This window comes from Trachypithecus francoisi, unplaced genomic scaffold, assembly GCF_009764315.1.
Source record: "Trachypithecus francoisi isolate TF-2019V2 unplaced genomic scaffold, Tfra_2.0 Contig01579, whole genome shotgun sequence".
Classification (NCBI taxonomy): Eukaryota; Metazoa; Chordata; class Mammalia; order Primates; family Cercopithecidae; genus Trachypithecus; species Trachypithecus francoisi.
In genome coordinates, this window is record NW_022681442.1 from 36425730 (window position 1) to 36452707 (window position 26978).

General features: G+C 44.6%; 2 protein-coding genes across 51 annotated transcripts in view; both read left to right on the forward strand.

Moving 5' to 3' along the window:
* Positions 1–26978, forward strand: part of SORBS1 (sorbin and SH3 domain containing 1) — a 255754-nt gene that overhangs the window by 189182 nt on the left and 39594 nt on the right. For 25 of the 50 annotated variants that reach the window (XM_033187841.1, XM_033187861.1, XM_033187955.1 and 22 more), the window contains 6 exons: positions 2318–2383; positions 2965–3066; positions 6707–6756; positions 16810–16982; positions 19626–19711; positions 23939–24106. In XM_033187841.1, the coding sequence (XP_033043732.1) occupies positions 2318–2383; positions 2965–3066; positions 6707–6756; positions 16810–16982; positions 19626–19711; positions 23939–24106 (645 nt within the window). The remainder of the gene's footprint in view (positions 1–2317; positions 2384–2964; positions 3067–6706; positions 6757–16809; positions 16983–19625; positions 19712–23938; positions 24107–26978) is intronic. The other 25 variants (XM_033187899.1, XM_033187984.1, XM_033187906.1 and 22 more) reach the window with 1 other exon arrangement.
* LOC117069730 (sorbin and SH3 domain-containing protein 1-like) lies at positions 16994–19612 on the forward strand. Its single transcript, XM_033188182.1, has one exon. It carries the CDS (start codon positions 17513–17515, stop codon positions 19112–19114), a length of 1602 nt encoding a protein of 533 aa, XP_033044073.1. The 5' UTR covers positions 16994–17512; the 3' UTR covers positions 19115–19612.

The window sequence follows — 26978 nt, forward strand, 5'->3', positions numbered from 1 at the left end:
GTTTTGTCTAAAATATTAGCTTTCAGGGAAAATGGTGGAACTTTTTTCCTAATTAGTTGTGAATGTTTTACTAAATCTATCATTACAAATAATTTTTGAGGATAATATATAGTATTTTGATGCCAGCATACATTAAATAGTCTCCATGCACAGCTTGGTAAATTAACAGTATTGCTGCCAAACACTTCACTCCAGGTACCACACATCTAACTTCAAACACATGTTGAGAACACAGTCCAGTTTTATACTGAGGCCTTCCTCTAGCTTGTATCCCTACCCCATTGCTCTAACTGCCTCTTAATTATTTAAAGACTCAGAGATGCTTTTTCAAAATAGCATTTTCTCTGAAGCCACATGCATTATTTGCAAAGGCCTCACAGTTCTTCTAATGAGACTGTTCCTTTTTGTATAGGTCTTACTTTAAAAGGTAATACTTGTGAAGACTTGCCAAATTCACTACATCAGTGCCCATATCCTGAGGAATAGCCCTGAAATGAACAGCTCCTTATGGTCTGAGGCATCCTAATGGTGGGCTTATGACCTAGTTGAACCAACAGGGTTTGGGAGGAAGGTGTGGTAAGGAAAAATTTTTTCTTCACTTCCTACTCAAACCACTCTGTCACAAAAGAATAAGAGACATAAATAAAGTGGCATAAACCATGGAAGTTATTTTGGAAAGTTTTTCAGCCATTCAGGAGCAGAATCAAAACTACCAGATCATGGGAATTAGCATTTCTACTTTTTTTTTTTTGTCACACCAACTGGGAACCACTTTCCCCGGATAAAGCCTGTCAGAACTTTGACACTAGACATTTACCCTGAACTCCTTGCTTCCTCCACCCCTTCGCTTGAGCCACCCAAAACGAACTGAAATTTCAGCAGGATTCTGACTAAAAAGATACCGTTTTAGCGTCAACAAGTTGTTAGAATAGCAAATAGTTCAAGACTCCAGGGACCATTTTTGAATGGATTATTTAAAACCAGTTTAATTTGTAAACACTGTCCTGTTTATTGCAGTAAAGAAAGAAATGATCATAAGTCATTAGACTTTAAAAAGCCTGCTTCTGCAGAGGAACAGTCCAAGTGTATCACGTGCTTAAAGATGAATGGTAATTGCTAATATCACTTCCTTGACGAAATGCAGAATATACATGTGCAGAGATGACATTACTGACCTGTTGCTGTCAGTGGTGAACACACCTTGGAATCAGATTACTTCTCATTTGCAGATTTATTACAAAGAGCCTGGGAATCAGCTTTTTCTTCTGAGTTGTTTTCCTCTCATTTCTATAGAAATTGACATTATTTCTATATGTAAGAGCAAGTCAGAATTTCACAATGTGAACCAATTTGAATGCTTCCATAGAGTTGGCTTTAATGAAATTTGCACAAAATTTTAGGAGCTGTTAGTGATCTCCTATTTCTTATACCCCTAGAGGTCATTATGTAAGAAAACTCAAGTCTAAATAGGCAGAACAAGTGGAAGACAGGATCCACAGTTAAAAGTCACCTGTAACCTCTAAATGTTCCACCCTCTGGACTCCTCCCTCATTAAACTTAGAACAATCTTTTGGCAAATTTCTGTCTTAGGAGTGTAGCTCTAAATCTGACTTGAAGAGATAAAAGACAAAACAAAAATAACCTTATAGTCCCCTCTTTAAATTCTGGGTTTAAACTCTGTTCTCTAAGAGGGGGATGAAAAGTATGTCTCCACCACTATCAAGGTCTAGTTAAACTGTAAAAGGAGATTTTAAAACTACTGGTATGAAATTGCCTACTGCACTATTTAACACCTATTTTATACGTGGATTTTGTTGCTACAAACCACAGAAAGTACATTTGGTTCAGTCCATTGATCAATCCAGTGAGCATAGATTCACACACGTGTTAATACACAATGAATTTTACAGCAGAAGACTGCCTCAAAAATGTAGAATCTTCAGTGTCAATCTTAGTTTGAAAAGAACAATGAGGAATTTAAAAGTTTCTATTTTTGTTCAAATGTGTGTTAATCCTTTTTTTTCCCCCTTTTCTTTTTTTAAGTTTTCAATATTTAGAATCCAATGATGATTTGCTCTTGAAATGTAGACATAGAAACAGACTTCCTAGGTAACGGTCCTAGTTCCCAAGTCCTCAAGCTTCTGCTCCAGCAGGCAGCCTTTTGTCCGTAGGCAGCACCCACTCCCCTTACTTTTGAGTTCACCTTTCTGTGTTGATACAGTTCTCCTAGTGTGCCCCTCCTTGTTTGAGCCAGTCTCCATGTTTGTCTTTATGTCTTTATGCTCATTTCTTCATTTCCTCCTCTGCTTCCCGTCAGCCTCCCAAAAAGATATGGGATTATACTCCTGGAGACTGCTCTATCCTTCCTAGAGAGGATAGAAAGGTAATTCCGCTGTACCTCCTCCGTTGGACTGTGTGTGCTCTCTAGCCTTGGTTAGTGTGAGTGTGTTGTGGGTTTGTTTTTTTGTTTTTGTTTTTGTTTTTTTCTTAAATCACTTTTTTAAAAATTTGATGCTTTTTGTTTTTGTTTTTTTTTTTTTTTTTTGGTTTGGTAATAAAACTATTTAACAAATTCTCTAAGACATATACTAATGTTTAGAGGTTTTTAAAGCAATTACGTATTCTTCTGACATATAGTATTTGTCACCATCACCACACTCTGAAAAAAAGAGAAAGTAGACATTTCCTTAAAGGTAGGTTTTTATAGTTCTCTTTAGCAAGTAGAATGGCTTTTTGAAGCTCTGATGACTTCAGGATTTCTGTTTTATATGCCTAATGTTACATTCTCTGTTTTCATGTCTTCAACTAATTTCCAGTGAGCTCTTGTGTTTTAGTCATGCTATCTTGGCCATATGAAAGTATAACACTAAGAAAAAAATTCATTTTTTCTAACTTAACCTTCCATTCTTTCTCCCTTTCGTCTAAACTAAAACCTTCTTTCCCATCTTTTCTTTCTTGAACCAGACTAATCTAGACAAAGATCTCAGCCTCTGCCAGACAGAGTTAGAGGCAGATTTAGAAAAAATGGAGACGCTTAATAAAGCACCCAGTGCAAACGTGCCACAGGTATTTCCTAGTTTTTCTCATGCCATCAGTTCCTTTTCAAGCTGTGCTTTGTTTTCTTCTTTGTTCTATGGTTGTTGATTAGTTGAGGTGACGGACGGTGATGCTGGCTATTTTAGGCTGCATGGCTTTCTGACTCCTGTTTTAGACTCCTTCCCCCCTCCCCCAACCCAGTTCATTTTTGCTTGGTTTTCTTTTGAGCTTGGCATCTTCCTTAAAGGGGATTCTTCAAATATATGCAGAGAGGCTGCTAAACTACTCTCCCACCTTATTCTCTTCCTCTGCTTTCCAGGGGCGACCTTTTACGTTCCCTTCCTTTGCCTCTGCCTGCCTTCTCTGAATTTTCAGGGAGCCATTTTTGGCAGTTTCCTTGTCTTTTTTTCAGCCCTGGGAGATACCAACCTCAGAGATCAGTTTCAAAAACTCAGCAGCAGTGCTTTGGGTGCCCTTTCTGTGCATGGCGCTGTCAGAGTAGTAGTGTTTGTCATTTTAAAGGTCGGAAAGTTCTCAATCAAAAATGCACTCAGAGTCAGATGGCCTGGACACACACAAAAAGTGTTTGAAACTGAGCCTGCATTGATATTTTAAAGGGAGCTATGTCAAAATGTGGTTTATTAAAGGGTATATGAGACAGAGTAAGAGAGAGAGAGAAAGACACCGTGGCAAGTAGGTTTCCAAACAGGAAAAAACCAAATGTTCATAGAATTGCCTGGAGGGCTCCCTGACAAAACAAAAGAGACTCTTAAAAGGAAAAGATATCTTTAGAGAAGATACAAAAGAAGGCTGGGCGCCGTGGCTTCGCCTGTAATGCCAGCAATTTGAGAGGCCGAGACAAGTGGATCACTTGAGGTCAGGAGTTCAAGCGGAGCCTGGCCAGCATGATGAAACCCTGTCTCTACTAAAAATACAAAAATTAGCCAGGCATGGTGGTGGGCCCCTGTATTCCCAGCTATTTGGGAGGCTGAGGCAGGAGAATCGCTTGAATTCAGGAGGCAGAGGTTGCAGTGAGCTGAGATCACATCTCTGCACTCCAGCCTGGGTGACAAAGCAAGACTCCGTCTCAAAAAAAAAAGATACAGAAGGAATATGGAGCTGAGGAGGCCAGGAAGGTCCACAAACCATGACAGGAAAAGTGGAAACTGCTGATGGACCCATGCCACACTTAAGCAGAACGGAGACGAGGGGAGTCAGATCTCCAGCCCCAGTGACTTGGGCGCAAAAGAAGTCATGAGGGCAGCAGAGACTCAAACCAGGGAAGGGGTGAAGAGACCGGGGATTTGGCCAAGGGGTCTGGGATAAGAGAGTCAGGAGCCAAGGAGCTGCAGGTTGCTCGAGGGTGTTAGGAATTGGGAATCCAGAGACAGCAGAGCATGAGGAGGCCAGCAGGGCCAGGGGTTAGGCTCACACTCTCCCTCAGCACTTGAAGGAGCCACCAGAGGCACTGCACACATGGGTGAGGCAGACAGGTGATGGGTGGGGCAGGCGGCGGGGGAGGGTTAGGGGCTGTGTTTCCAGTTAGGGTGAAGGGACCAGATTAGCCACTGTGGAACTGAAGGTCCCAGGTGACAAGAGATCACAACTAGTCCTGGAGTGAGAATGGTGACTGTGGCTGTGGTGAGAGCCCATGCTGGGTGTGCCAGCGTGCAGTGAGGAGGGCAGATGCAAGCCAGGTCACTGAGGATGTTGCAGTGGGACAGTTTAACTGGTGTGAAGAGCAAAGAATTGAGGGATGGGATTCAGACGAAGACAACCTTAGGGTTTTGGCCAGGCAGCTGGAAGAATGAGGATGTGAGCACGTCACAGAGGAAAGCCGAGAAGAAGATCAGGGCAGAGGCAAGGTGAGGGAGTTGGCTTTAGGTAATTGACCTTTGAGGTGTTGGTTGGGTGTCATATAGGGAATATCCGGTAGGCAGTTGGAACTTTAAGACTGGGGTTCTTGGAGGAGGCATGGGCTTAAGATGGGGATTGGAGTCACCTGAGGAGAGGTGATGGTTAAACCCTGGGAGTAGACGAAGACACTCAACTAGGGAGTAGATGAAAGACTGAGGAGGGAATTGTGTTGAGAGAAAGGATGTGAAACCAAGAATTACCCGTGGGGACATTGGGTGATGCTGAACAGTAGAAGGGGAGAGGGAGAGAAAGGAGAGTTCACAGAGGCAGAGGGAAAAGCGAGTGGTGGAGCAAGAGGAGAAAGTGTGAGATCTTTCCAGAGGTCCAGAAAGGTGGACTCCCAGGAAGGTCAGTGGATGTGCTGACTAAGATGTTTCCAAAGGCTTTGGAGATTGCTGGGTGAGTAGTTCATGGGAGTTAGAGTATATGGCAAAGAATCAGGAGCCTGCAGAGGTATAGCACTGAGTGAAAAGATGTGGCCATGGGAGGAAGGAAGGGAGGGGAGTGTTCCCAGAGGACTCTACAGGGTCAAAGTTTTTTCAAGGTGGAAGACCAGACAGGACAGGTGTTCAGAGGTAGGAGACTCAAGAAGGAGAGGATGGGCAGGCAAGACAGTGCAGCCATAAGGGCTGGAGGATGGATGTGGAGGTAAGAGGGATGTGCTCTCTGAGGGATAATGGGGGTGGCGTGGGGTACAGTCCTCATCGCGGAGCAGAGGTGCCCTCAGAAATGAAAGCACACAAGCCCACCAGGTTTCAGCAGGCAGGTGGCTAATGGGTGAGTTTGCCTGTTCTTCCCTGTCATTTCCTTTTCTCTCTTTCACAACCTCTTCCTTTTCTTTCTCTCCTTCCTTAAATGTCTCTTCTCCAAATAGCTAGTTTTTCTTAAAATGGTCATTATTAGAGATAAGGGCATTATTTAAGGTAGAAGTATCTTTAAAATTAACCTTTGCATTGATTTATTCAACTACTACCTTATTTTTAAAAACAAGCATATCAAAGCCTTTGCATTTTTCTGTCAAAGACAACAGAAACCCTAAACTACAGAATTATGTTGCTTTTTCTCTGCATGTAGCTCTTGGTTGTTTTCTTCCTTTTGCGTGGTGCCTGGTAATTTTATAAAGCCTTCCCTTATTCATGCCGAAGTGGTCATTAATAGGGTTGGTGAAATTGCATTTCTGCCCATTTCTGCACTCCTAAATTTGCAGGCATACACAAGTTATCTAAATACAGTGTGGTATTTTAAAATACGCTTTTGTACATTCTGGACCTAAAGTGTTGGGTGACTCTCTCTCTGGATGTGGCATTTGGGGTGCATGAAGGGATCTGCAGTGGGCTCAGAGGGGGTCTGAGGGCTGTGGAGAAGCTGGTGGAGGATGTGCTGTCCATGTCACTAAAGCATGTTGGCCCACGGTGGGCCATCACCTAGTGACCTGTGACGGAAGATAAGTATGAGCCAGGAGGCCTTCTCCTGACCCACCCAGAGGGCCTTGGCTGCATCCACTGGAAGGCCAAAGACCAGGAGTAGGAAAGCCCACCTGCCCATACAGTCTCCCCCCAGAGAAAGAGCACCACCCTCCACCAGCACCGAAGACCTTTTCCATCCAGCCCCCGTGACTTCCAGAGGTCCTGATCTAAACTAGGAAAAGAAATTGACCTCTCTCTTTTTCCTCTTGGCTTGAAACATATGAGTCAAAATAAATCATCTACATAATTTCTTTTTCTTCTTTTTTTTCTTTTTTGGACATTTACAGAGCTCAGCCATCAGCCCCACTCCGGAAATTTCTTCAGAGACTCCTGGATAGTAAGTTGCTATTTTATTTTGTTTACAAATATGTTAAATGTCAGAAATGGGAAGAGAGAAGCTTATGTTTTGGACCCAAAGTGTGTTTTGTTTGTATCAGCCTAATGGCTCTGAATGATGTACAGTTTGGTGATAAGAAGCGATCTAATTGTAGTCTTCAAATTATTTTTCTTCTGTTCTCTCCTCCTCTTCCAAATTAATTTTGTGATGATTTGTATTACCTTTCATAAAGTTTCCCCATTTTGGCATCTTTACCTTTAGAATGGGAGTTTATTTGTCTAAGTTTAGAATCAAAGTTCTTGCCTGGCATGGTGGCTCATGCCTGTAATCTCAGCACTTTGGGAGGTTAAGGCAGGAGAATCACTTGAGCCCAAGAGTTCAAGACCAGCCTGGGCAACATAGACGCTGTCTCTATCAAAAAAAAAAAAAGCTGGGTATGGTGGTATGCACCTGTAGTTCCAGCTACTTAGGAGGCTGAGGCAGGAGGATCATTGAGGCTGCAGTGAGCTGAGATCGTACCACTGCACTCCAGTCTGAGTGAAAGAGCCAGACTGTGTCCCAAAAAAGAAAGAAAAAAAATCTAATATGCTGGTTCTTGTGGGGAGGTGAGTGTGACTGAGACAGGCCACATCTGGTGTAAAGACTGGGGGAGGGGGCCGGGTGCAGTGGCTCACACTTGTAATCCCATCATTTTGGGAGGCTGAGGCAAGTGGATCACCTGAGGTCGGGAGTTTGAGACCAGCCTGGCCAACATGGTGAAACTCTGTCTCTACTAAAAATACCAAATGCCAGGCATGGTCCCAGCTACTCAGGAGGCTGAGGCAGGAGAATCACTTGAACCTGGGAGGCGGAAGTTGCAGTGAGCCAAGATCGCGCCACTGCACCCCAGCCTGGGTGACAGAGTGAGACTCCATCTAAAAAAAAAGACCAGGGAGGGGAAGGCGGAGAGGGGGCTTATTTACCTGATTCTCACATAAACGGGCATCTGTTTTCCTCTGTCAGTTCTTAGGACTCTGTCTGGATGATGCATGCATACCCCGCTCCTTCGTGGGGTGCCACCAGCCTCTTCCCCCTGCCAAACCATCCTGAATCCTATAGCAGGATGAGAATCCTGTAGCCTTTCTCAGCATTTTGCTATGAAGCTGTTATCCCAGCTGAAAATATTCAGTGCTACCCTCACCTCCTGTTCTACACGTGTTAAATTGCAAACATTTTAGCTTGTGTAGATAAACCCTCGTGGAGCCTTCCTGTACCCAGGCTCACGTTAGTACCTCTATGGCTCTTACTTCTGTTGCTGTATACCTGAGTTATACTCTTGTATTTTTATAATTGCTAGTGTATTATAAACTCCTCAAGGGCAAGGCCCCAGTCTTCACAGTGCCTGGTGCACCCAATGAATTTAGGAAAGGAGCTTGTTCTGGTAGGAGCTTTTCTTATTTTGTCACCATCACATCTGTGTCTTGTTCTTTGAAAGATGACAGTGAAGGGAAGACACCCCTATAACCTCTTCTAGTAGGGTTGGATAAATCCACAATGAGCAGAGTTGCTGAGTGTATAAGTTTTTTTTGACAGATATCGTGGTCTCTGGGACATGTCCTACCTACATTGCTGGAGAACGCACTTTACAGGAAGAGTTTCATTTGAAAGTCAGCAGGGATTTGGGTATTTTGGTGGAAAAATGGAAAAACTTTAATCTTTTTAGGGTAGTGATCAAACACTGTAGCTAGATCCATCATGTTAATTTTTCTTCTATAAATATGTATGTTTCATGATTAATATACCCAGGAGCATAAGAAGAAATTAAGAAGACATATTAAGATAGCAGCTAGAGAAGCACTGCCTTAGGGGAGAGTTCCCACCTTGGAGAAGGACTGGTGTAAAGTCTCTTGCATTCACTGTGGGGTTGGTGACTAAGTCACCAATATGACAGGTGTCAGGGCTCAGGTGTAGCATCGAGACCCGTGTCCCCCACTCTGGCTCTGCAGCTTGCTCCCTTTTAAAGAGTTTCCAATTGAGCTGGGCCTTCAGCTCCAAAAATGACCATAAGTCACAGGTCCTCTGGGTCCTAGAGATGTGGCTTCAGAGGTGAAGCCCACCAGATGACACTAGGCTACCTGCAGATAAAGGGTGTCCTCAAGGTCACCGCTCCAAGCAAGCTCTCCCTGGTTCCCCCAGGCCACCTCTTTATTCTCAGCTTGCCACTTTGGCAGTCCCGACTGCCCGTGTTAACCCTGCTGCCTGCTCTCCTCCTTCACCTCCTCACCTCCATCCCCCGAAACTGCACAAGACAGAAAGGGCTTCATGGGACAGCTGGCTGAGTGAATTCCCTAGCTCTACTGGATCCAAGGCACTAAGCTCTGTATTCTAACAGGAATGTAGATATAGTCCCTTAATAGTTTTGGGACAAAACACACACACACACACCAATAAGGTTAGTAAATGAAAAGGCAAAGTGGCAAATGCTGCCACAGGCAGTCAGGAGAAAGGAGCACAGGTATTGAATAACACCATTTTAACAATTTATCAGGCATTTACTATGTGCCAGGTCCTGTGCTTGGTATTTTATCTACCTTACCTCATTTAATCCTCTGAACATTCCAAGATGAGGCATTATTTTTAATCCTCATTTTATAGATGAGGAAATAGGCACATCAAAGCAGTGTAATGCCAAAGTTTCTCAGTAGGTTCAGGGCAGAGCCATATCCAGGTTAGGAACAGTGAAGCTCTAGGCCAAAGCACTGGGGTTGGCAGTTAACTCTCATGTGCTCCATACTGATTCAAAATTTGGTAATAAGTTAGCAGAAGATATACTAAGTTTTAATGTTTTTGAGCTATTAAAAAACAATTTAGACCTGGCGCGGTGGCTCACGCTTGTAATCCCAACACTTTGGGAGGCCAAGGTCGGGGGATCACTTGAGGCCAAGAGTTCAAGACCAGTCTGGGCAACATGGCAAAACTTCCTCTTTACAAAAAATACTTTAAAAATTAACTGAGCTTGGTGGCTCATGCCTGTAGTCCCAGCTACTCGGGAGGCCGAGGTGGAGGATTGCTTGCCTGGGAAGCGGAGGTTGCAGTGAGCCAAGATTGCACCACTGCACTCCAGTCTGAGTGACAGAGTGAGACTCTGTCTCAAGAAGAAGCAAAAAACAACCTTAACCCCTGCCAACAATTTAAGAAACTGTTTATGACATTGAGTTAGCAGGATTGGAGGGTACTAATGTAAGCTGATTAAAAGAGCAAATTGTTTTCAGACACTCTGAATGTGCATGAAGACATTCAATCTGTTAATTTACCAAGAATTCTAATTTATATCACTGAAAATAGGTCTTCAAAGTCTCTGGTTTTCAGCTCTCATGAAATACTTGGCAGGAATAAATGAGTTTTTTCCTCCTGCTATTCTCCCATTTGGGGATTTTTCAGTAATCGGGCTTGGTTTCCCCCCAGTTTATTCAAATGAGTAAGATTTTCTTGTATCTGAAATTGGTGAGGAACCAGCCTAAGTGGGGTGCCTGACACAAAGGAAAGCGTACAGTAAATGTTTGCTCAATGAATGGATGGATCTGTAAATCTTAATTAACTGAAATCCAACTTGGTTAGCCCTGAGGCAGGCAGCTTATAAGTTGAACGTAGCCGTTTTCACTGGTTGAACAGGAATGATGGGTAGGCAGAAACATTGGCAGGACTTGACCTTAACCCAAAGAATGAAGGAGTAGTCCCAGGTGGCCCAGGTTCACAGTTTTGTGGCAACTGGAGAAGTGATGGCGTTGTTTTAAGTCCACTTTAATATCTTGGACAGACTTCAGTTGAGAATTTTATTAATTCACACTGATTACATATGATAATATTAAAAGAACTGGGAACAGAGAGGAATTTACCCATAGTCCCAATATCCTAATACAACTACAAGTCCTTGCCTTCTATATATATATTTTTTATAGTTAACATCACAGTGTGTGTCCAGTTTTGTACTTTATTTTCTTAGCATTTCAGGTCTATAAATCAGTAGTCTTAACTACTCATTATTTTCATTTCAATGTATTTCAGCATTAACTTCTTTGCCTAACCAAAAAGCTTTACTCGATTTGACCAGCAGGTGGCACTCAAGAACAAGCAGTTCTTCTACGTGGTGCTGGTAGACTAGCAAACACTTTTTCCCTTTAATCTGATTTGAGAACAAAACACAGATCATAACCTGAAGAACTGTATGAAACAGCAGAGGTCCTCCTGGTCTTTACAAATGTATCAGAAATCTGTATGCATGTAGCCATTTAATTTTATAGACTCATTTATTCCACTAATATTTATTGAACAACCACGCAAGGCACCAGACATGCAAAGATTAAGAAGATAAACTTCCTGCCCTCAAGGGGTTCCAGGTGTAATAGGGGAGACAGATTTGTAAATAACCAGAGTCCAGTGGGGTAAATGCAATGATGGGGCCCAGGAGGGAGGAGTGAGCACCTATTGTTTTGTGGAGGGAGAAAGGTTAAACTTTATAGAGAAGCTGCAAATAAAACGTGAATAACAATATCATCATAAATATAATGTTTTTCGTGCAGTACAAAAGACTATAAAATGAAATTTCTAGAAGATTATCTAGACTCCCTCCTGCAAAGCCACAGTTAACAACAATTAGGTTTTTTTTCTTCTTCTTCTTCTTCTTGAAAAAACTAAATAATTTTGAATGGTGAATGTAAGCTTTATGAGGCTGGAACTTTTTGTCTGTTCTGTTGCCTGTTTATGCTCAGTAAATATTTGTTGACCAAATAAATCAGCAGTAGAATGACATGATGAGATCTTTTCTAGACAGAGATGACTGGAGGGCGTCAGGGCTGGAGACTCGGGGAGCAATGTGCGTTTGTTGTACAGTTGTAGGTGAGCGATGATAAGGCGGGAGGTGGAGGGCAAAGGGATTCATGTGAGCTGGGTCAAGGACAGGGAAGAAGCAGGACTTGATAACTGATTAGGCTTAAGGAGCAAGGAGAGGGAGAAGGAGACCGATTTCCTGAGCTTTCTGGGTTGGGCGATGGATGATGGTTTGGGACATGTTGAGTTTAAGATACCTGAGAAACATTCAGATGGATGTCTAGAAGGCGGTTGAATGTATGTGTCTAGAGCTCGAAGTGTCCGTGTACATAACAGATTTGCAGGTGGATTTCTTGTACAATCTCCCCATGCCTATTAGTTTTGCAAGTGAAAGAAATTGAGGCCAAGAGAAACAGACTGTTTGCAAGTTTTTCAACAAGAATGGGTTTGCCTCCACTGATCCACATTCCTTACTGGAGTCAGGTGGGAATCCCAGTCTCCAGGACTCTGTCCACTGCCTCCAGAGCCTGCCCATTAGCACAACTGGAAATAGTTGGCCCTAGGATAATTGCTCTGTTCTCTCACTTTATTCTTCCAGCGAGTGTGTTTTTGTTGAATCCCCTTGAAACTCAGCAGCCAGCTCTGCATCTTAGCCAGAGGCTGAATTCTCTGTGCTAGCTCTTCTTGCTTGCTCTTCCTGAACCAAAGTCTGGCTTTATCAAGGCTGCTCAGAGCTGAGCTTCTGAACTTAACTTGTTTGGTTAAGTACTCAGCTGCTATTCCTGATTGGGCGTTTCTCAACCAGCTGAGGGGATAAGGCGGCTTCTCATCCTCTCTGGTACACTTGGACAGAGCAAGTACTCTGTGACCTTGGGCAAATGACTTGGACACTCTGATCTTCAGGTTCCCCTTTTGTACGGCGAAACAAATGGTCTTTCTTCAACATTAGAAGAGCTGATGGATATGATACACTTAAAAAACATTGTTGTGGCCAGGCATGGTGACTCACGCCTGTAATCCCAGCACTTTGGGAGGCCAAGGTGAGCAGATCATGAGGTCAGGAGCCCAAGACCAGCCTGGCCAACATAATGAAACCCTGTCTTTACTAAAAATACCAAAAAAAAAAAAAAAGCCGGGTGTGGTGGCAGGCGCCTGTAGTCCCAGCTACTTGGGAGGCTGAGGCAGGAGAATCACTTGAACCTGGGAGGCAGAGGTTGCAGTGAGCCGAGATCATGCTACTGCACTCCAGCCTGGGCGACACAGCATTGTTGTAGAGCTCTTAGGTATCGTTTTTAAACAAGGAGTGCCTCTGTTTCAAAATGTTGCACATCTGGAAAAAGCATGTTTTGTTAGCTTTGGTATCAGAAAAAAAACAATTGGCTGTGTGGCAAATCCATTCTGAGAGATTTCCTGAGTGCTGGTTTATCATTCTGGTAGGAAGCAGGGGAAAATGGTGATAATGGGTAGAATAAGGCCAGAGAGTGAGGTGGCTGAGGGGTTGGGGTAGGGTGAGATCTGACCATTGGTGAAGTAGAGCAGAGGTGTGAGGTCAGGCAGCCAGTTATGGCCAAGAGTCATGACAGAACAAAGTTATTAGGAACTTAGGAAGATGACTCAGAAGTTCTGGCCAGGCCAGGTGTGGTGGCTCACTCCTGTAATCCCAGCACTTTGGAATGTTGAGGTGGGTCGATCACCTGAGGTTAGGACTTCGAGACCAGCCTGACCAACATGGCGAAACCCCGTCTCTACTAAAAATACAAAAATTAGCTGGGCGTGGGGGCGCACACCTGTAGTCTCAGCTACTCGGGAGGCTGAGGCAGGAGAATCACTTGAACCAGGGAGGCAGAGGTTGCAGTGAGCCAAGATGGCGCCACTGCACTCCAGCCTGGGTGACAGAGTGAGACTCTGTCTCAAAAAAAAATAGTTCTGGCCAAAGCTGAGGCAATTCAAAGGATAGCAGGCACAGCAGAATGGAAGCTGTTGTCAGTCACTCTGTTAAAAAAAAAACTTGGCCGGGCGCGGTGGCTCAAGCCTGTAATCCCAGCACTTTGGGAGGCCGAGACGGACGGATCACGAGGTCAGGAGATTGAGACCACCCTGGCTAACACGGTGAAACCCTGTCTCTACTAAAAAAAATACAAAAAACTAGCCGGGCGAGGTGGCAGGCGCCTGTAGTCCCAGCTACTCGGGAGGCTGAGGCAGGAGAATGGCGTAAACCCGGGAGGCGGAGCTTGCAGTGAGCTGAGATCCGGCCACTGCACTCCAGCCCGGGCGACAGAGCGAGACTCCGTCTCAAAAAAAAAAAAAAGAAAAACTTTAGACAAATTAAATTTAGCAGATTTATTTAAGACATAGAAGGATTTATGTTCTGGCAGCCCTCAGAACCAGGGGCAGTTCAGAGAGCTTCACCCAGCAACATGGGCAGGCGGCATTTATAAACAACAAAAGACAGTGAGTACAGCTACAGCTGGATTGGTTGCAGCTCCACAGTTGCCTGTTTGGGCATTTATATAGACATGGGCTGATCAGTTGGTAGCCTGGTATTGGCTGAAGCTTGGCTGCTGTGATTGGCTGAGACTCGGCTACTTGTTATAAGAGCATACTTTTAGATTGTAGTGTGTTTACATAGTTAGGTTGCAGAAGAATAGGAACTCAAAGTATGGAGGCAGCCTCAAGCTCAATTTAGTTTACTGTTCTCCAATGCTGAAGGAGGTGTGGTAGCCCCAAACCAGGGTGGGCAGGGCTTCAGACACCATACCTTCAAAAGAGACCTCAGTCACCACAACTGTTGGTCAGCAAGGATAAAGGATATCTATTCATGGATGTTTTTGCTGTTGGTGTTATACAAAAAAGAGGAAACATAGCATTAAACTGAAGGGCAAAAATCAGAAAATGCAACCAAAGGGAAGAGGGTGGATAATGAATAGGAAATTTAGAAAAGGGACATATTTATTTTTAATTAGGAAATTCAAAATTATAAGCCAGTTTAGATCAACTCACATTTATTTAAATTGGCATATGGTGCCACAACCTTGCAAGCTACCTTCAGGTTCTTCCAGCTCCTCTAAGTAAAAACGAAAAGCATTTGACACCACGGGGCCAGAGTGAATGAAGAGGGCCCTGGGGGAGCTCTGACCCCCATCCTCTGCAGTCCCTTGAAATAGGGTGGGTAAAGCCCTAAGCCTGAGGTGAGTACAAGGTGAGGCTCAGTAAGTGGCAGCTCTGTGAGGGGATTACCAGTGCCAGAAGCAATAGTATTGCTCAGGGGACTTTATTATTCTAAGATGGAGATGTTGTGGTATTCTACCAGAGTCCCCACCTCTTTTCCATTTCTGACTCCTGCATCTGGTGCCACTCATCTTAGGGGTGTATATATGGTGAGTACCACTCAGCGGTGATGGTGTATAGGGAGCTGGAGCATCCCTTAGCTCCCCTCTGGTTGCTGTAGTGTGCAAGCCACTGCCTTCTTAGTTGTGGGGAAATGTTGTATCTATCAATAAAACAGGAGCTGAAGGTTGGGCACAGTGGTTCATGCCTATAATCCCAGCACTTTCGGAGGGCAAGGTGGGAGGATCACTTGAGGCTAGGAGTTCAAGACCAGCCTGGGCAACATAAGCGAGACCCTGTCCCTAGAAAAAAATAAATTAATAAGCAGTAAAATAAAACAGGAGCTGAGAGAGAATATTATCTGTATAGTACCCAATGGCCTGGTTCAAGTTCCAGCCCTGCCATCCTGCTAACCTGCCTACTTTGATACGTTACTGAATCTCTCAGTGCCATGTTTCCTCATCTGAAAAATGGCAGAAGTAGGATTGTTAGGATTGAAGTGAGAATGACCAATAGGCGCAGTGCCTGCCATGTAGGATGCTCACCAAGAGGTGCGTAGAGTTGTTTTTGCTGTCATTATCAGTGATCTTGGGGACTCAGAGGCTGCAGTTATGCACAGAAAGAAAGGCCAGTTTCCCGAAATGTAAAAGCATCACATTATTGATCATTGCTGGATGAGTAGAAGGAAATATGGCTGGACAGATGTGTGATCGAGCAGCCACAGTTTGTGGCCCCGTAGAAGCTGGGGGGGGGATATGGGTGTTCACTCTGTCATTCTTTAAGCTGTTCTATATGTTAGTTGATGTTCACAATGAAACAGAGGGATGAAGGAATTCCACCTAGCAATGGGTCTTCAGAGCTGAAAAATCTATTTTGATACCAGTAACCTGAGTTCGGTAGGAATAAAAGAAGCCCAGCAGAAGCCTATGTGGTTCTACAGGACAGGAGTCATTCACTTAACTGAGAAATGTGTGTGTGTGTATGTGTGTGTGTATGCACGTGCATGTCTGTGCATGTGCGTGTCTGTGTTTGCGTGTGTGTGTGTGTGTGAATGACAGTGTGTTAGTGGCAGGCATAGAAAAGTGGGATTAGGAGAAGGGAGGGACTTGGTGAGTAAGTACCCTTAATTTTTTTTTTCTGTGCCTCACCTCATTCCAAAAGGAATTTGTGGTAACTTGCAGAAATACCGTGATTTTAACAAGATAAAAATAAATAGAGGCTATAAATGAGCAATCGTTTATGCTCATACTGCATGTCATGTCATAATCTTCTGAACACAAACTTTGAAAGAAGTGAGTGCAAATGTGGTTGTTACACTAAGAGCCCATAGAATCCCAGGTTCCAATTTCACTTGGTCACTGATTTTCCTGGAGACCCAAGACAGTTGGGCCTCCCCCTTTCATTGATGATTTTAATATTCCAAATGCTTATGAAGAATAACCCAGAAACATAATCCAGGTAGTGGTCTTGGAGTAGCTGGCACTGCCTGGCTACATGACAGAGGCACCACTCATGTCCTCGACTGCACCATCTTGCGTGCAGCCATTGGGTCCTCCTGTACTCCCCTATGTGTGATCTTAACCCTGTTCTTCCCTATCCTTCCTCCAACCCTTCTTCCCCAGGCGGCATTTTTAAAAGAAAAGAATTTTTCTTTTAAAGCGCAAATGCAGCCATTTCAGTTAGAGAACTTTGCTATTTGGGCAAGATTCCTGAGCATTCGGGGCTCCATGGGCCTGTCTGCAGAAATGTGTGTCTAAAAAGAGCACTCTTTAGAAAGGACAGTTGTTGATTAGGATGCCAGCTGTATTTCTTGTCCTCAGCAGGTAATGTGCTGTTTGAAAAATGTTAAAAGCACTAACTCCTATTCTTATCTTTATTTTTTCCCTTTTCTCTCTTTCTTTCAAAATTACCTGTTCATAGTATATATTCTTCCAACTTCCATGCAGTGAAGAGGGAATCAGATGGGGCTTCTGGGGATCTCACTAGCTTGGAGAATGAGAGACAAATTTATAAAAGTGTCTTGGAAGGTGGCGACATCCCTCTTCAGGGCCTGAGTGGGCTCAAGCGACCATCCAGCTCGGCTTCCACTAAAGGTAATTAACTGGGTGAAGCCTGCAAGGCCTCCATCTCCCATCCACCTCCATTCACTGAGCGTCGGCCGTGGTGAACCTCCAGCAACGGGGATAAGTCCTGCCTTGTTCAGACCCACATCCAGGCCTCAGAGCCCTCTTAAATTCCCTCCCCTATTTTCTTACCGGCCATTTTTCTTTCTGGTTTTAATAGTTTCTGTTCCTTGGAACCCCCCAACCTTGCTCTCCTTGAAGATTTCTCTCTCTCTCTTTCTTTCTCTCATTCTAATGACCTTTTCTTAGAAATTAGCTGAGCTTTAGCCATTCCTAACTCTAGGAGGGTAGGCATTTTTTGTTGTTGCATCCTTGCACCTGCTTTGCAGCACAGATTATTTTGCTTCCGGACATCGACTGGAAATTTTTTAAAAGCCCTTATGACAAATGAGCATGTTACCTTTCCTTTTTCTTTTTAGCAGCTTTCAGCTTTAACCTAATGGGTCTATTTATTTTATTCTGCATGCTTACCAGTGGATCGTAAAGGTGGGAATGCTCACATGATTTCTTCATCTTCAGTCCATAGCCGAACGTTTAACACTAGCAATGCGTTAGGCCCTGTGTGTAAGCACAAGAAGCCCCTGTCAGCTGCGAAAGCCTGCATTTCGGAAATCCTTCCTTCCAAATTCAAACCCAGGCTCTCGGCTCCCAGCAGTCTTTTGCAGGAACAGAAGAGTATCCTCCTGCCCTCAGAGAAGGCTCAAAGCTGTGAGAACCTTTGTGTTTCCGGTTCTTTGAATGATTCCAAAAGAGGCCTCCCCCTCCAAGTGGGAGGGAGCATTGAGAACCTGCTCATGCGCTCCCGACGGGATTATGACAGCAAGTCGAGCAGTACCATGAGCCTCCAGGAGTACAGCACCAGCGGCAGGAGGCCCTGCCCTCTCTCAAGAAAGGCTGGGATGCAGTTCACCATGCTTTATAGGGACATGCACCAGATCAACCGAGCTGGCCTCTTCCTGGGCTCCATCTCCTCCTCCTCGAGTGTGCGGGATCTTGCCTCCCACTTTGAAAAGAGTAGCCTGGCATTGTCCAGGGGTGAGCTGGGCCCCAGCCAGGAGGGCTCAGAACACATCCCCAAGCACACCGTCTCTTCCCGCATCACCGCTTTTGAGCAGCTGATTCAGCGGTCCCGTTCTATGCCATCCCTGGACCTGTCCGGTAGGCTGAGCAAGTCTCCCACACCTGTGCTGTCCCGGGGCAACCTGACCTCAGCCCGCTCGGCTGAGTCCCTCCTTGAGTCAACCAAGCTCCATCCCAAGGAGATGGATGGGATGAACTCCAGTGGGGTCTATGCCTCCCCAACATGTAGCAATATGGCGCACCATGCCTTGAGCTTCAGGGGCCTTGTGCCTTCTGAGCCCCTCTCCACCTGCTCTGATGACCTGGACCGCTGTTCAAATATCTCCACTGACAGCAGAGAAGGCAGTAGCAGCAGCGTTCACGGAGATTTCCCCAAACATCGCCTCAACAAGTGCAAGGGCACCTGCCCGGCCTCATACACTCGCTTCACCACCATCCGGAAGCATGAGCAGCAGCAGACCTCTAGACAGCCCGAGTGGCGCCTGGATTCCAGAGGGGACAAGAGCACCCTCCTCAGGAACATCTACCTAATGAGCCCCCTTCCTTTCCGGCTGAAAAAGCCTCTCCACCACTACCCCAGACAACCTTCTCCTGGTGACTCCTCAGGCCTCCTGGTAGGCCAGAAGCCAGACCTCCCCAGTCAGCCCCAGCAGGACCAGCCCCCTTCTGGGGGGAAGCCCGTGGTTCCCACACGCCTGTCTTCCCGACACACCATGGCCAGGCTTAGCCGCAGCTCAGAGCCCTCTCAGGAGAGACCCATGGCCCTGGAGGACTACCCAAGGGCCATTAATAATGGAAACTCCGTGCCATACTCAGACCACAGCCTGGACAGGAACAACAACCCACAAAGTGAACTGGCACCATCCCGCGGAGGTGGCATTTTGTGTGTTTGCCTAGTCTCACCTGCCCGTCCCTCCACTTTGCTTGCATTATCCCTTCCTCCTCTGTGCCCTTGGTGCTCATTTTCTGGTCTGTCCTTTGTTTTCTGTTTGTTTTGCTTGGCAATTAATCATGGCTCATAGTGGCTGCACTTCTTTAAAAACAAAGCCCCCATGTCATTTAGACTAACCACCAAACTGTGTTTCGAAAGAAAAATTGGCCGTTTAGCTCAACTGAGAAATGTGTTCATTTGAACTCTTGAACCCCTTGCTGTTTGTACCAATCCCCAACATATCCCGCGGTTTTTTGAGAGGCAGCCTCTCTCAATGGCCCTGTACGTGTGTGAGTGTGTGCCTTGTCCCTATAAGGTCCTGCACGCCTCTTTGTAGGGATACTTTACAAAGAAAGTTCTCTCATTTTGCTCACCTTTTGCCTTCTGAGTAGTTTTCTTTGCATTAAAGTAATTCACAAATAAATCCAAAAAATGGGGCAGGGGGTGGAATTTTTTTTTTCCTTCAGAATTCGACCATTGATCATTGATCAAGAATGACTTTAAAATTTTGATGTTTATAATAGATGAAAGGTGAACTATTTTCCCAAGCTGGTTTCCAGCGAAATCTTTGCCTGTTTTAACTCTACTTTGTTGTTTTAAAGATTCAGAATCGCCAAGACATTTTATACCAGCTGATTACTTGGAATCCACAGAAGAATTTATTCGAAGACGTCATGATGATAAAGAGGTAAATCCCATCTTTTAAATCTCTTAGCTTTTGCTTGGAAAAAATGTATGAAGAACGTAAAGATTCTAGACATCTGTCAGAGAGGTGACATGGTCTAGCAATTGGGGGCAAAAACTGAGGCTTTCACAAGTGATTTTTTTTATATGACATTGAGCCTATGTCATATAGAAAAATCACTTGTGAAAGCCTCAATTTTCGTTGACTTTTTTTTTTTTGGTCGACTTTTCCAAAAAGTAGGACTGATTTCCCCACAGGCACTAGGTTATAAATGCCAAGTCCAGCCAGCACTGCTGCATGGGAGATACAGAAAGAGATTGTCCACTGCTGTACTTAATGCCCTGTAAGCTGGAAACCAGAGTTTGCTCTTTCATCACCCCCAACCCCACCCTTGATAATCCCTAAGGAAATCCGCCTGCATATTTTCTCCAATGCTGCCCACCCCTCTGTTGGCACAAAGCATTGTTCAAATTGAGAAGGGTGCAATAGGAGAAAGAGGAAAATGAAAAATAGTAATGACCTTGATACATTTTATAAAACAATTTGAGGAAGTTGCCTATAACTGTTGCTTTCAATTCAGAAGAAGGCAGATACACCAAGAAATGCTGGAAAACCCCAGCCAAGAACTTCACAATGTGGATATTTTCTTGTAGTTGCTGAAATGCCTGTCCTGCCATGGGGTGACTGGCAGGGCCTGGGAAAGAGCCCCTTTTCTTGGGGATTTGGGAAGAGGTGGTTCTTTGTATCAGCCAAATGGGCAAAATCACAAGCTTCTGCTGGGATAAAGCATTGTAATGATACATGCTTTCTGGGGCTCACATCTACAAAAAAAAGAGTCCTAGAGATTAAACAAGCTCCCGAGCTCATGTTCCTGAAATGAATTAAGAGATGGAAAAATCACATTGACCTGGTAGGAGTGGGGGAGGGAGTGCATGTGTACACAACTCTGTCCTAGTCACGTTCAAGTCTGAAGCCCTTTTTCTCTGTTGTTCTGCCTTGTTGAGTAGTTCCAGAGTTTAGGTGGGGTTTCCTGAAGGATTTAGGATAAGGCTGACTTGAGGACGAGTGGGATGATGATAATTATTGCCACCAGATGGTGAAACAAAAGACAAAAATAAAAGCACCGTGGCCAGGCACGGTGGCTCACGCCTGTAATCCCAGCACTTTGGGAGGCCAAGGCAGTTGGATCACTTGGGCAGGAGTTTGAGACCATCCTTGCTAAAACGGTGAAACCCCATCTCCACTAAAAAATACAAAAAAATTAGCCGGGCATGGTGGTGGGCGCCTGTAATCCTAGCTACTCGGGAGGCTGAGGCAGGAGAATCGCTTGAATCCAGGAGGCACAGGTTGCAGTGAGCTGAGATCGCGCCACTGCACACCAGCCCAGGCCACAATGCGAGACTCTGTCTCAAAAAAAAAAAAAAAGAAAGAAAGTTAAACCGCTGTACCTCTCCCCATCTCCGGGCACAATTGAACAGTATTCAATAAGAAACTTGCACCTGTCCATGGAAAGAAACAAGAGAAAGCATCTGATATACAGTTATTATTGTAATAACTCACTAATGATGAGTGTCCATCAGGCCATAGAGCAGATTCATTTCTGTAGCTCTTTGTTAAATATTTCCTGCCACAGCCGGGCGCGGTGGCTCAAGCCTGTAATCCCAGCACTTTGGGAGGCTGAGACAGGCGGATCACGAGGTCAGGAGATCGAGACCATCCTGGCTAACACGGTGAAACCCCGTCTCTACTAAAAAACACACAAAAATAGCCGGGCAAGGTGGCGGGCGCCTGTAGTCCCAGCTACTCGGGAGGCTGAGGCAGGAGAATGGCGTAAACCCGGGAGGCGGAGCTTGCAGTGAGCTGAGATCCGGCCACTGCACTCCAGCCTGGGTGACAGAGCGAGACTCCGTCTCAAAAAAAATAAAAATAAAAATAAAAATAAAAATAAATAAATAAATAAGTATTTCCTGCCACAAGATACAAGATTCCCATGTATGTAGGCCGGGGCTGCTATGATGAAGGAAGATGAAATTCCATGTTAGTAATATAAGCCCTAGTCTCTGGCCTAGAAGGTTCTATGGGACAATTCTTGCCTACCACATGGAAGGTGTAGTTTATCTAGTGGCTTAGCAATGGATATATTAGAAGTTACATAAGAAGGCGAGGCCGGGCGCGGTGGCTCAAGCCTGTAATCCCAGCACTTTGGGAGGCCGAGACGGGCGGATCACGAGGTCAGGAGATCGAGACCATCCTGGCTAACACGGTGAAACCCCGTCTCTACTAAAAAAATACAAAAACTAGCCGGGCGAGGTGGCGGGTGCCTGTAGTCCCAGCTACTCGGGAGGTTGAGGCAGGAGAATGGCGTAAACCCGGGAGGCGGAGCTTGCAGTGAGCTGAAATCCGGCCACTGCACTCCAGTCCGGGCAACAGAGCGAGACTCTGCCTCAAAAAAAAAAAAAAAAAAAAAAAGAGAGCTAGCAGTTGTCTCCTGAATAACACTGGCTCATAGATCCTTAAAAGTTTTGTGTCTTTATCCATGGGTTTTGACTTATATGGTTAAACTACAGTGCTGAGGGACTTACTAAGGTCAGATTAAAGTACTGGATTGGGAGCTTTGCCCCATTTGATGTCCACTTCCACTGATGATGTTTAACTCCAGCCGGAACACAAAGGGCCGTGAGTAAGAACTGTGGCAGTCTCAAGCATCACTCCATTCCCATGGCTACAGAAACAGCTCACACTCCCCAGCTCATGGGATATTAGTCAGGCCCTCCCCATTGCAAATGCTTTATCATTAACATGGATTTTCAGAAAATGAGAACATGTCAGACTTGGCAGGAACATTAGTGGTCATGTAGCCAAGCCCCTGGTTTAGTCCAGGAAAGGACCACAGCAAGGTAGTAGCTTGCCCAGGGCTGCATAGTAAGTTAACCTATACCAGTAGCAGAGCTAGAAACCAGGGCTCCAGATGCCTGGACCAGCACTCTTTCTGTGACACTGGGCTTCGCAGAGGACTTTCTCATGTCTTTTCTCATTTATCTTTACAACTTATTTGAGTACTGGAAATCCCACAGCCATTTGATGAGTTGTCACTTTGTTATTTGTAGTCTCTGAAGAAAAATCGGTCCACCTTCCTTTGGGGCTGCATGTCACATGAGGCATTTAATTGTCTGCTGGAAGAAGCCTACTGTTTTCCAATGCTAAGAATTATCAGTTCTAATTCATGCTTTCCTACAAGGAAAGTTAATCCCAGGAAAGTTAGACTGTTTAGTATCAGAAAACACATTAAAATTCTGTTCCATGGGGTCATTTTAATGGACATTGAGGGCATTTGGTAAAAAGCAACATTGTTTGATTTTTCAAAGAAGCCTTTAAAAATAGAAATAGATGACTTTTTCCTTACTCTAAGAGAGAATATTCTAATCCCAGGTACCATTATTCTTAGGGTGTTTTTTTTATATTTATATTCTTTGTCATTCCCTTTAACTCAGCTTCATTTCACCCAGTGAAGAAATCATTCAGTAAGAAAGTAACTGATGCTCTCTGTCGGCCACATAATTAGCCTGTGGTGCATATCCTAAGGCCTTCTAAAAATTGTGCCTAGGGGAAGAGTTGGCTGCCTAGAAGGGGCTTCGTCTTTTCTGAAATGGGCTGCTCCACTCTGTCAAGAGCATATTAGAGTAATAGATACAGGAATCACAAAAATGACCTGGTGCCATAGACTTCACTAGCAAAAGCCTATAGCAGGTTTAATAGACCTGAGATGGGCAGGAGGAACTGTCCAACCCTGGTCCTGCTAGGGAAATGTGCTGTGGGAATATATCCTTGCCTAAAAACAGGGTAGAGATGGCACTTCCAGCCTCCTGCTGCCAGCCCAGCATGGTTGGGAATGCCCTGGATGTGCCCCTGGCTCACCTGGCCTTTTGCTGCCAGGAGCAGGAGGCTTTGGACTGTGCCGGGGGTAGGTAGTTTGCAGGACAGTGTAATCATGTGGGATCATCCTTCCCCTATCCCGGCTTTCCCAGTGAAGTGCTACCTCCTTTCTACAGTGCTCGGAGGGTGGTTACGATGGGAGTGTAGTAGTTATGGCTCTAAGGCCCTTCTCACAGCTGACCCTTAAAGCCTCTGCCCTGTTCACCCAGCACCTCCTTCCCTAATTACTTTTGTTGGCAATTTTCTAATACACTGGAACAGATGATTCACTGCCCATTTTATGCAATTTTATGGCAGAAACTTTTAGCGGACCAGAGACGACTTAAGCGCGAGCAAGAAGAGGCTGATATTGCAGCTCGACGCCACACAGGCGTCATTCCGACGCACCATCAGTTTATCACTAATGAGCGCTTTGGGGACCTCCTCAATATAGACGATACCGCCAAAAGGAAATCTGGGTCAGAGGTCTGTTTTGGTCACCTCAATCTGCTGCTTGACCCAAAGCAATATTTGCCTATTTGCCTCCCCTCAGCATTGCCCTCTGTAGGCCAATTTAGTTCTCCAAACAACATTTGTCATCCTGGCCTCCCTTAGGCTTGCTTTGGCTTCTTGTGGCTGGTAAATAGACATGAGCTCATTATGTCCTGTGCTCTGTATGTTCAAGCATGCCTGGCTGGGGGACCGGGGTCTGCTGGCACATGCCCCTGTTGCATGCCTTAGAGCATTGGCTGCCTTCGTGAGTCCAGCCCTCCACATCCTGCATTTTATCATGCTACTGTGTTGCCTGTGCGTTCTGCTTAGAAACCTGATACCTGAGTCCATATACATTGGTAGCTATGGTGTGGACAGTTACACAATTCTTCTTTGAAGAGATGGTTAATGAAACTTTACAAAAGGTAGCTTAACAATACTTTGTACCATTTACAAAGGCCTCCAAATTTAGTGCCATTAATTTTGAAATTGAGAACAGTGCTGCTGCTCACATGTAGGTGGATGAATTGTGTGAAGTGTTCGGTAGTGCTGCAGTAGTGCGCCTCACTGAAGAATTTTGAAGCCCAAAGACTTTCGCAGTTAGGATAAACCCACAGAGGGTAAGAGAGTTCTCCAAGGGACGTTTCATTTGTTCTTTTAGTTTTGACATTTCCAAGTCTAGGTTATGAAAGCTTAAATATTATAAAAGGAAAGAAAAGAACAAACTTTGAAGTGATTTTTATCCAGATCTTGGCCTCCTACACTAAGGTCAACATGTTGAAATTCTCATGCTAGCCAAATGCTGGATCTTGCGTAAGAGTTTATGCTTTGCCATGTAACCCTTAAGTAGGCCCACTGAAGATGATCTCTTTTAGGGAAAATGGGTGTATCTGGGATTTGGGGTGGGAGCTAGGGAAATGGGGGAATAACACCCAAAGTATGTACTGTTTTTTATATCCTTTCAATACAGTAGCTTAATATTTATGTTTATTTATTTATTTATTTTTATTTTTCTCTCTAGAAGCATCATTGCCTATTCGTCTTTTTTTTTTTTTTTTTTTTTTTTTTTTTTTTTAGAAATATGGGCATAGTGGCTTACACCTGTAATCCCAGTACTTTGGGAAGTCAAGGTGGGAGAATTGCTTGAGCCCAAGAGTTCGAGACCAGCTTGGGCAACATAGTGAGACCTCCATCTCTAATTAATTAATTAAGTAGATAGATAGATTGGTAGATAGCCAGATGTGATGGCACATGTCTGTAGTCCAAACTACTGGGGAGGTTGAGGCAAGAGGGTTGCTTGAGCCTGGGAGGTCAAGGCAGTGAGTCATGGTCATGTGGCATCACTGTACTCCAGCCTGAGCAACGGAGCAAGACCCTGTCTCAAAAAAAAAAAAAAAAAAAAAGTATCTGGGAAGAAGAGATAGTGAAAAGAGGGAACCAAATTAAAAGAAAGAAAGCTGGCTGGGTTTAGTGGCTCAAGTCTATAGTCCCAGCACTATAAGAAGCCGAGCCAGGGGGATCACTCACGGCCAGGAGTTCGAAACTAGCCTACACATCATAGGGAGACCTCATCTTTACAATTAAAAAATATATATATTATAATATATATAATATATTATATATGTATTATATATAGAAAAATTAGCCAGGCTTGGTGGTACATGCCTATAGTCATAGCCACTTGGGAGGCTGAGGTGGGAGGATCACTTGACCCCAAAAGTTCAAGACTGCAATGAACTGTGAACACATCCCTCCAACCTGGGTGGCAGAGTAAGATCCTGTCTCAAATTAAAAGAAATTTAAGCCTGTCTCAAATTAAAAGAAAAAGGAAAGCTGGGGAAGAGGAGACTCTAAAGTGATGGAGAAAAAGAAAATCTATCAAGGAAGAAGCAAAAGTTAGCGAGTGTTAATTGCAAGGGAAAGATAGCCCTTGAGCCCTCAACGTTCCAGCTCCCCCTCAAAATGGCCCTTCTCAGAAGGCTCTGAGCATGGTTTGTCCTCACCGATAGTCCTGCCTGCTTGTAGGTAGAAGAAGATGGGAACAGGTAAAGGCGCTAGGGCTGCACACTTACACATGTACATGATACATGCAAACAGAAATGCACCATGGGTGGAATAACCATGGACAGAGGCAGGCAAACTCTGCTCAGTGAACCTGGCTCCCTTGTAGAGCAAACTCTGACAAGTGCGTTAGCATCGCCTAGAGGGCTTGGTAAAATACAAACCCTGGATCCTATCTGTAAAGTTTCTGATTCTGCGGTGGGGCCTGAAAATTTACATTTTTAACAGTTTCCCAGGTGATATTGGTGATACCAGTTTAGGGACCACATTTTGAGAATTACTGCCCTAGAAGTTGACTGATGGACTTGAAAAAGTAGAGACTAACATCCCAGGTGCACCACACTGTGTCAAGGCACTTCAATCCCGTTCAGTAGGACTGGGGTGACCACTGGTTCTGTGTAAGACCCTATGGGAGGCAGAAAGAACCCTGTCTGTGTGCCCTTGGGGAGCTGATAGTGGAAGAGTCTCCCTCTTACACAGTTATCTCTGTCCTATAGTAAGTAATACAATACTATGAAAGCCAGAGGAGGGAAAGATGGATTCAGTCTTGGAGCTATAGGGAGATAAAGAGGGAGAGGATGCTGCTTTGTATAACCACCGATGACTCACATACACGTCTCAAGAGTTCAATGGAATCAGTGAATTTTAACAGGCCTTCAGTGAAAAAAATCTCACCACCCCCCATTATTAACCTAAGTCCACTTACAAATTAATCATAAACTACACACCTATATAATTATATTGATTTAATAGATAGAAGATACTGTTTTGACAGAACTCAGTTACCAGAGTATGAATGTGGTGC